Source organism: Arachis ipaensis, chromosome B04 (assembly GCF_000816755.2).
Source record: "Arachis ipaensis cultivar K30076 chromosome B04, Araip1.1, whole genome shotgun sequence".
In the NCBI taxonomy this organism is placed as follows: domain Eukaryota; kingdom Viridiplantae; phylum Streptophyta; class Magnoliopsida; order Fabales; family Fabaceae; genus Arachis; species Arachis ipaensis.
Window position 1 is genome coordinate 113658065 of NC_029788.2, and position 9031 is coordinate 113667095.

Below are 9031 nucleotides of genomic sequence, written 5' to 3' on the forward strand. Positions count from 1 at the left end.
TTGAGACCCTCCTCCTCGCCAATATTGAATAGAGAATATAACACCCTCTCTTTAATTCATGAGCCCACTGAGAAATTCTAGGAGCAAGTTCCAGCATGACACCTACACATGAACTACAATCTCTAACCCCCTTCCCTGTAAAAACAATGCTATATATTTAGTGAAAAATGATAAGATCGTAAAAAATATTAAATATCTCATATGTCATATACTCAAAGCTGACCCTTTACAGGTTTTTGTAGAATTTCAGAAACAAAGCACCAAGTAAAACAATAAATGATAGTTGAATAATATTCCAATAAAGTGATCTTCCTATAAAAGTATTGGTATTTCATCATTAATCTTTCAATTGTCCTACTCTTGTACGTTGGTTTCAAATCATTATGATAGCAGGAAGTAAATATCTTAATGTTTCCTGGTTATAGATCAAAGAACTACATATTCCACTATTTAAAGTGACTAATGTATTAACAATTCAGCAAAACATAAACACATATAAGAATATGTGTAACAAAACTCACACATTAGCTTAAGACTAAATTGGATTATGAACTAACCATTATTATTTATTTATTAAAAGACCATATATATATATATAATGACAGTTGAATAATATTCCAATAAAGTGATCTTCCTGTAAAAGTATTAGTATTTCATCATTAATCTTTCAATTGTCCTACTCTTGTACATTGGTTTCAAATCATTATGATAGCAGGAAGTAGTATCTTAAATGTAACAAATAAGTAATGAATCAGCACATAGTTCATAAGAGCTAAAATGCTAGAATAAAATTTCAGTAAATCATCTCAACCAGAGAAAACAACACATGGTTCATAAGGTATTAGTTAATGACAATATATAACACTAATAAGTAATGAAGAAGAACAGATGGTTCATGGAATTAATAAACAAACATAGATTACAGGTGAAGCAAGTTTGGCCATCAAAACCAGGGCATTCAGTTTTATAGCACACAAATCTCAAATCCAGCATTTAATTATATATAAAATGCAGTTAAATATACTTTCTCTAACAATTAGAACCTAGAACCCTAACAATCACAAGCATACCTTCTCTAACAATCAGAAACAAGATACATTTAGAAGCTAAAACTCCCAAAATTAAAAATCCTATAATTGCAGAACCTCCCCAATTCAGAGAACCAAATTTAGGAAAAACGAAACATACCTTCTCTGTCTCATTTGGCCATTGTTGTTCATCATCATCATCATAGTTACACGCACCTTCTTCGACACTAAAACGAGAGAGGGAGTGAGGTAATCAGCAAGAAAGAGAAGATAGAGAGTGAGCCAGAGAATGATTACCTAGTGAGCGCACGGTGGTGAGCGACGATGGGATGAAGGGGTTCGGCACTGGTGGGAGGGGCATGATTCGGTGCTGCTGGGAGCCTGGGAGGGGTTTCTTTTAGCGCCACTAGGTTAGAGTTTCTTTGAGTGTATCTGATTTGGGGGTGGGGTAATGGCAATGGGTTGGTGGTCTAATGGTTTTTTTAGGATTTTTATTTGACCGGTTCGGTTCGGTTAAATTTTCAGTGTTAAAACTGAAAACCAAACCGAATCGTAGAAAAAATAGATAAACATGAATTTTTTTATTTTTTCGGTTTTTGATTTATTCGGTTTTCGGTTTTTTGATTCAGTTGGTCGGTTTTGTTCGGTCTGGACCACTTTTGAACACCCCTACCTCTAACCGTGTACCATGACATGATCGTACTTGCATTGTATGCAGCTGTGTCGACAAAGAACTTCCACTCACAATCATCGCATTCCCTAGTAGACCCAACCGTGGGCTGGGGGTGGGGGTGTCAAGAAAACACCCCTAGCTTGGAGCCAAGTCTCCGTTGCACTAGTTATGTCATAGAATAAAATTATACTATTAAAAATTATACATTCTAATAGACATATTTTGCATTATTTTTCTGCTAAAACATCTATTTTTTTGGTGAGTTGCTAAAACATCTATTTAGGTGTAAACTAAACACTAAATACATTATTTTTTAATTTCAAACAGTAAACATATTTATTATTTGTTTTTTCTCAATGCCTCCAACCAAAGTCTGTTGATCAACAAAAAATCATAACAATCCAGTCCAACCTACAAAAACAACAAGTTTAACATTTACTTTGTCTAAATAATCCACAAACAACCTAGGGTTACCAAAAATGTGTACTCCATTATTGCCAAAAAGCCAAACTCTCTACTAATCTTTATTAACTTGTAATCATCCTCCCCTAGTTAATCCATTGCCGACAAATTCCCTGCATCATCAATTCTGATTACAGACACTGTCTCTGCGTGCTTTCACAGCATTGCCACACATCGTCCACTCCACCATTCCACGGCTTTTCCTCACCTGCAGAAGAAATTTGGCTTTAGCACATTAGCACTGGCCTTCTTTATAATATTGGTCACAAATCACAATCAAGACAAATAGTGTGTGGGATAGAAAAAAGGTCATTGCTACTATAATAAAACGATTAGTTTTCAGCACGTGATAAAATGACGTGGACCAACTAGATGGGTGACGTGTGGCAGTAGTGTCTTCACATGCGCAGGCAGCATCTGGCAGAGTCTTGCTCCTTTCGCTGAAGTTGTAGCAGGTGTTGGACATGATGTCAAAATTAGATAAGGGATTACGTGTTAATGAAAGTCATTATGAATTTGGGCTTTTTAGTCTAAAAGGTTCCATATTTTTGGTAATGGAGGTATTTGCTTGTTTTTGGTTGGCTGAAGGAGAAAAAAATGTAGTAATGGTCTGAATGAGAATCGTGGCATTAGGTCGTCACTGGTATAAAATAATAGAAAGTCGTTGACTCATTAAATTATTAGATTTGACATTTTGAAATATGAGGATTTTGTAGTAGAAATTTTTTAATTTAAAGGATTGTATAAAATGATTGTTGAAGTTTTAGTATTTTTAATTAGAAAAGTGATACAAAATATCTTTATTAATACTTTACTCTGTATGATATTATTTAGGGTTTAGGGTTATAAAATTAGTGTTTGTTGTTGATAGATTAGGAAGTGTGATTTATGATTTAGGATTTATGAGTCAGTGTTTATAGTTAAAGGTTATTTATTTAGTATTTTTTGTTTAGGTTTGTAGTTTCGGGTTTATGGTATAGGATTTCAGTTAGGGTTTAGGAATTTTGGATTGGGGGTTAAGGCTTGGAATTTGTTGTTTAAGATTTAGGGTTTAGAATTTAGCAGCTATGTTTTAGGGTGATTGATACCAATGAGCTGATCTCCCTTCGGTTTGCTGTTATGGATGATGACATCATTGACCTTGGACTAGATGCTGACGCACTTCCAGCAGAGGACGACGATTTTCAAGAAGAAGACAGGGTCAATGGCGACGAAGAAGAGGAAGATGAGTTCGATGATAATTAGAAAACTACATCGGAAGACGAGAATGGTGAACCAGAGGAAGAAGATGATGAATCTGATTAGGGTTAATGTAAACATAGTTTTGTGATATGTATTTCTTTAAGAAACTTTGCGTATTTGTAATATATGTTTCAGTTAATGTAAACATAGTTCTGTGAATGTAATATAGTTAGTATTATTTCAGATATTTCAGTTACCATCATTTGATATTTGTAATTTAAATTTTTCGTATTTCACAATAGGTTTGAAGCACTATTTCAATTGTTAATTATTAGGGTACACTAGAAATGGACGGAAAAAGATAATTTAAATTAAAAAAAAACACTACCGTCAGAATTGCCGTCGGAATATTCCAACGATACCATTATTTTTTTTAAAAAGTTTAAATAACATTTCTATCGGTATCAGTATCAGATAAATTCGCCGATAATATGTCGGATTATTCCAACAGTGACGTCGACGAAAGATCCATGTTTTTTTTATTATATTCTGTCAGAAAATTCGACGGTAATTACTGTCGGACGTAATAAATACGATGGTAAATGTTTACCAGCGAGGTTTATACCGGCTGATATTTTCTAACGGTACTCTATATTTTTCTTGTAGTGTTGCTATATTTTCTATATACATTTTCTATTCCTGTTTGAAGCTTTTAAATGACCGCTTCTATATTTCTATCATTCATAAAGCACTTTGTAGAGTTTGAGTCTTCTATATACATTGTGATTAACTTATTAACATGCTGATTGATCTTTTGAGTATCAAATTAGTTATTTTTCTAAAATTATGTATTTATCTACGGAATGTAATTGCAATGGATGCATCGCCTCTTTCTAACATTTTTATTTTAGTTGTATATATTTTTTCAAATAAATAGTTATTTTGGTCTTGAACAAATGACTTTTAAAAAATAGTAACGATGAAATGAGCTTTAAAATATATATTTTATTTGACAAAATAATCAAAACGTTTAGTCAATAATTAACCATTAATTTTGTATAAAATTACTAATATATCCCCAGATTCTCTTATGAAATTACTAACTCTACTCTCACATTCATTTATTATCATCACCATCATCCCTCACTCCACCCACCCCACCCTGCTGTCACCATTCTTCACTTGTTGTTGTCATCTCTCCTCATCTATTGGCATCACTCTTTATTGATCATCACCAACATCAACGCCAACATCATTATTATCATTGTTATCCACAACCACTACAAACCTTAACTGCAATCCGTAACTATCACTTGTAATGATATTTTTAATGGGTGGCGATGGTTATGAAGTTAGGTTGCGTGTTTGGCGATAGAAGTTAGGATGGTGGCAATAGGTTAAGGACAACATCTATGGGGCGAGGTATGATAAAAATGGTAGGATGGAGTGTGATGGTGTTGGCAATGATCTTGATGATGACAATGATGACGATGATGATGGCAATAAGTGAGAGGATGAGAGGAGATAATAGTAGAATGAGGTGTGATGGTTTATCTATGATGCAAATGGCAATATTGATGATGTTGTTGACGGTGGGTGAGGGACGGTAGCAACGAAGTTGGATGGTGACAGTGAGATTGGGTGGCGTGGGCCAGATAGGGAAATAAGGGATAAAATGAGAATAAATTAGTATTTTCATAAAGAATTAACAATTTTTACTAAGTAAATCTACTATTGACTGGACTTTTGGATATTTTTTATAAATGGATGAAATAAAAACATAGGTCAAAACGTACGCTTTTTAATTTTAGAATGAAAGAGACATACATATAATGTAAAGTATGATGTAGAAAAGTGTATCATATTAATATAGCAATTTCTCAAATCTTTGGATCCAATTTGTTGTTAAAAAATAAAAAATATTATAATATAAAAATCAGGCTTTTCGATTNNNNATCCACGTTTATATCAACCGCAACTGCCAACAACTAGTTTTTTTTTAGGTATTATTATTTTTTTTTAGGTAATATATCCAACAACTAATCTTTTAATTTCAATAATTTACCGTATACACTTAAGAAAGTAAACCCACGTCTCTGAAATAGCACCGCAAAGCGCCACCAATGGCCATGGTCACGGGAACCGACCCGAAAATGGACCAAGAAACCAAGGAAACGGTTGTGACTTTCCTCAACCACTGCTGCCGCCACCACCGCCCTCCCGGCGCGTGCGTCATCGAACTAGTCGACTTCCTCAACTCCCTCCGACTCCACCTGCCGAGTCCCGACTTGGCTCACCTGCTCGTCTCACACCTCTGCTTCGATAACAACCACCCTTGGCTCTGGAAGTTTCTTCACCACGCGCTCTCTTCGCGACTCTTATTCCCTCTCCAGCTACTCTCTCTACTCTCCTCTAGGGTCATTCCTCACCGACATTCTCACCCTCAGGCTCACGCGCTCTTCCTTGCACTACTAGTGCAACACGCCTTCACCTTCGATCCCGCCACTGTGGAAACACCTTCAACGAAGCTCAAGTAATGTTCTTGTGTTTGGAATTTTGAATGTGAGAAAGTTTTGTTAGTTTTCAATGCATGTATTACCTTGTAATTTTTTTTAATCTACTTGTTTGAACCCTTATTTTATTTATTTATTTTTTAAAATTGTTCATGTTAGGTTCTAGTATGTTGTGGTTCTAATTACTACCTTGTTTGGAGAATGCAGATAACTATCTAGTTTTAAATGCATGCATGGAGTAAAAACATGATTAGCCTCATTGTTAGAAAATTCAGAGTTTAGTAAGTGAACAATGGGTTTAAACATGTTAATTATGCAGTTGGACGGTAGCATTTAGTGAAATTGATAATAATTGCATATTGTGGGTTTACTTGCCTATAAAGGGCTTTTTTGTTATCGTGTTTGTAATGTGTGGTACTTGATTGGATTGGTTTGACTTTGACAATATTCCTAGTTCCTATACGTTGTTCTGTTGTTGTTTTCAGTTTTACTGTGTTTTTTTAGCTTTTGGTGAATGCTAGGTGTTGGACGAGTTACTATTACCATTGTTGTTTTTGTTATTACCATTATCATTATCATTATAATATTGGACTTCCTTCTTAAGGCTAAGAATTGAGGTGCTGCTAATGTGTTTGGGATCCTAAAGGGCTGCCTTGCAACATGCACTTTATTTTTATAGGAGCATTCTTACATTTGAAAAATTTTACACGTTAAAAATTGAATTGAAGGTTTTGTTACAGACGGTTATCTTTTTAAAGTGATTATATTATCTTTTTTCTAATCTTGGTATTTTGCTCAATTTATGGTCTGATGGAGATATTGGTCAATTATGTTAATTCTAACAATAGCTTTCCTGTCTTGCAGGATAATAAATTCTATTGATGTTGCACTTCAGCTTTCTGAAACATATAAAATCCGTGATCTGGAATTGGGACATATCTTTGTGCTGTTCTTTTACAGCATTATCATTGCTTTGATTGATAGCACATTAAACGACTGGGGTTTACAAGTATCCACTAGTGAAAGATCATGTTTAGTCCCTATGGGTGACCAGTATATGGAAATTGATCATAAGGTGACCCACAGTTTTGAAAAAGGTGAAAATCATGAACAGATAAGGAAGAAAAATTCCATTTTGGCCTTAGAGATATTGGAAAGTCTAACTGAAAGCAAAAAAGGAGTGGTTCTTCTGCAGTCTGTTCTCTTGAACATGTATTTTCTCCCACTATTTATATTTTTCCCCTTTTGTTCAGCAGCCCAATTAAATAGTTTACTCTTTTTACACTACAATATTGCTGCTATATGAGTAAGACAACAACTCTAGATCAGTTTAACTTCTTGTTTGACTACATATGAGAGTAACATATAGTGTGTAATTTTTTAAAATACAACATTTGTCATCAGTTTTATGTGCATATATTCACTTGATTTCCAGGAATTGTGCTGTGTAATTGACAAATTTATTTTCCCTCTTGTGTTTCATCATGGATGATAGGCCTGAAAAATTCAATTGCCTCCTACAGAGGTTTCATTTTCTCGAATCTCTTGAATTGACTTCAGCTGAGCTAATATCAGTAAGTCAAGTTCTAAAAAAAGTGTCTGCAAACATCCGTGCAGTTTCTCATTTCGATTATGGCCCAAGTAAGAATCAGATTGTTGGAAAGTTTGTTGATGTTGGATCACAAAATATGGCATCATTGAGATTCAACTACTCATATTGTCAGTCTCCTTGCTGGGTTCCTCTTGATATTTATATGGAAAACTCTATGGATTCTAAACAGATTCCGACAAAGTCAGCTATTATTGTCCTTACAGGTACATCTGCTGACAGAGTTTTCATTGGATTTAATTTTTCTTTCTGTTATTGTTTATCATTTATGAACAATATGTTTTAGGAAATTTATGTGGTTTCAAGCCTTTCCTAATATTCATGACCTACTTGCAGAATCAATCAAGACATTACAAAAATTTAACCAAGCTAGCTGGCAAGAAACTTTTCTAGCAGTTTGGCTTTCAGCCCTTCGTCTTGTGCAGCGAGTTGAGATTGATCCACATCAATCTTTTGTTTTTATGGTAGGAATTAACAAATAATTAAATTTCTCTCCCTTGGTTTATTGCAGGACCGAGATCCTCCTGAAGGCCCTATTCCCCATCTTGAGGCCCGTATGAGCATGCTTTTGTCTATTGTCCCCTTGGCCATTGCAAATGTTCTAAATGATGACTCCGAACATAGTCTTTCTTCTGTTCAAGTGCCTCTGGAAACTGGATATGGTCATGAAAGGAAGAGTGATGGTTCTAGGAAACTTGGACTGATTTCATCTATTCAGATCCTTGGGCACTTTTCCAGCCTCCTTTGCCCTCCCACATTGGTTGTAGATGCATCCAACCAGGCAGCTAGAAAAGCAGCAAGCTTCATTTATAGTTCTATGAATGAAAAGAGTGAATCTGCCACTGGCATTCATGCTAATACCAATGTAAAAGCAGGTTGGTTTGGTGAACTTGATCTCTACTTCCATGATTCCATCTGCATTATTTACTGTGAAAAAGCATTAATATCATATACTTGGCACTTCTTCATTATCTTGCCTCCATATCTCTATGATAGTACTAAAGTAATTGATAGCTTTCAGGTGGCAACTTGAGGCATCTCATAGTGGAAGCTTGCATAGCAAGGAATTTAATAGATACATCAGTGTACTTTTGGCCTGGTTATGTCTCTACTTCAGCGAGATCTTTGTCAGATTCATCTCCACTTGAAAAATCGCCGTGGTTAACATTTATGGAAGGAACACCATTAAACGGTTCCCTTATAAATTCGCTCACTGAGACCCCTGCCTCAAGGTTTACTATTATGTAATATGATTTCATTTTGATGTTATCTAAACTGCTGATAATTGTTCTTCACAATTTTTCTTTTGTCCTAGCCTGGCAGAGATAGAGAAGTTATACTATATTGCAATAAATGGATCAGAGGTGGAAAAGCCTGCTGCTGCAAAGATTCTTTGTGGTGCATCCCTCATTCATGGATGGTATATTCAGGTGACAAATCTTACCATATTGAAATTGGAGGTCCTTTTCATAGTATGGTTGCTTATATTATATGTGCTTTAGGCATTTTCTTGAATGTATATTTCTTATATTATATTAATATATAAAAACTATGATTTCATCTA

The 9031-nt window shown here is 34.8% G+C and overlaps 1 protein-coding gene and 1 long non-coding RNA gene across 3 annotated transcripts in view; one reads left to right on the forward strand and one right to left on the reverse strand.

The window, feature by feature from the left end:
- On the reverse strand, positions 1-1445 carry LOC110270765. The gene is made up of 3 exons (XR_002360401.1): positions 1326-1445; positions 1189-1255; positions 1-135 (listed from the first exon to the last, which is right to left on the reverse strand). It is a non-coding gene; the product is annotated as an uncharacterized LOC110270765 (long non-coding RNA).
- Positions 5408-9031, forward strand: part of LOC107639753 (mediator of RNA polymerase II transcription subunit 33A) — an 8272-nt gene continuing 4648 nt past the window's right edge. The window contains exons 1-7 of one of the 2 annotated variants that reach the window (XM_021121637.1): positions 5408-5878; positions 6723-7070; positions 7354-7673; positions 7804-7895; positions 7979-8342; positions 8489-8699; positions 8791-8897. In XM_021121637.1, the coding sequence (XP_020977296.1) occupies positions 5469-5878; positions 6723-7070; positions 7354-7673; positions 7804-7895; positions 7979-8342; positions 8489-8699; positions 8791-8897 (1852 nt within the window). In that variant the 5' untranslated portion in view covers positions 5408-5468. Of the gene's footprint in view, positions 5879-6722; positions 7071-7353; positions 7674-7803; positions 7896-7978; positions 8343-8488; positions 8700-8782; positions 8898-9031 lie in introns of both variants that reach the window. The other variant, XM_016343346.2, reaches the window with a different exon arrangement.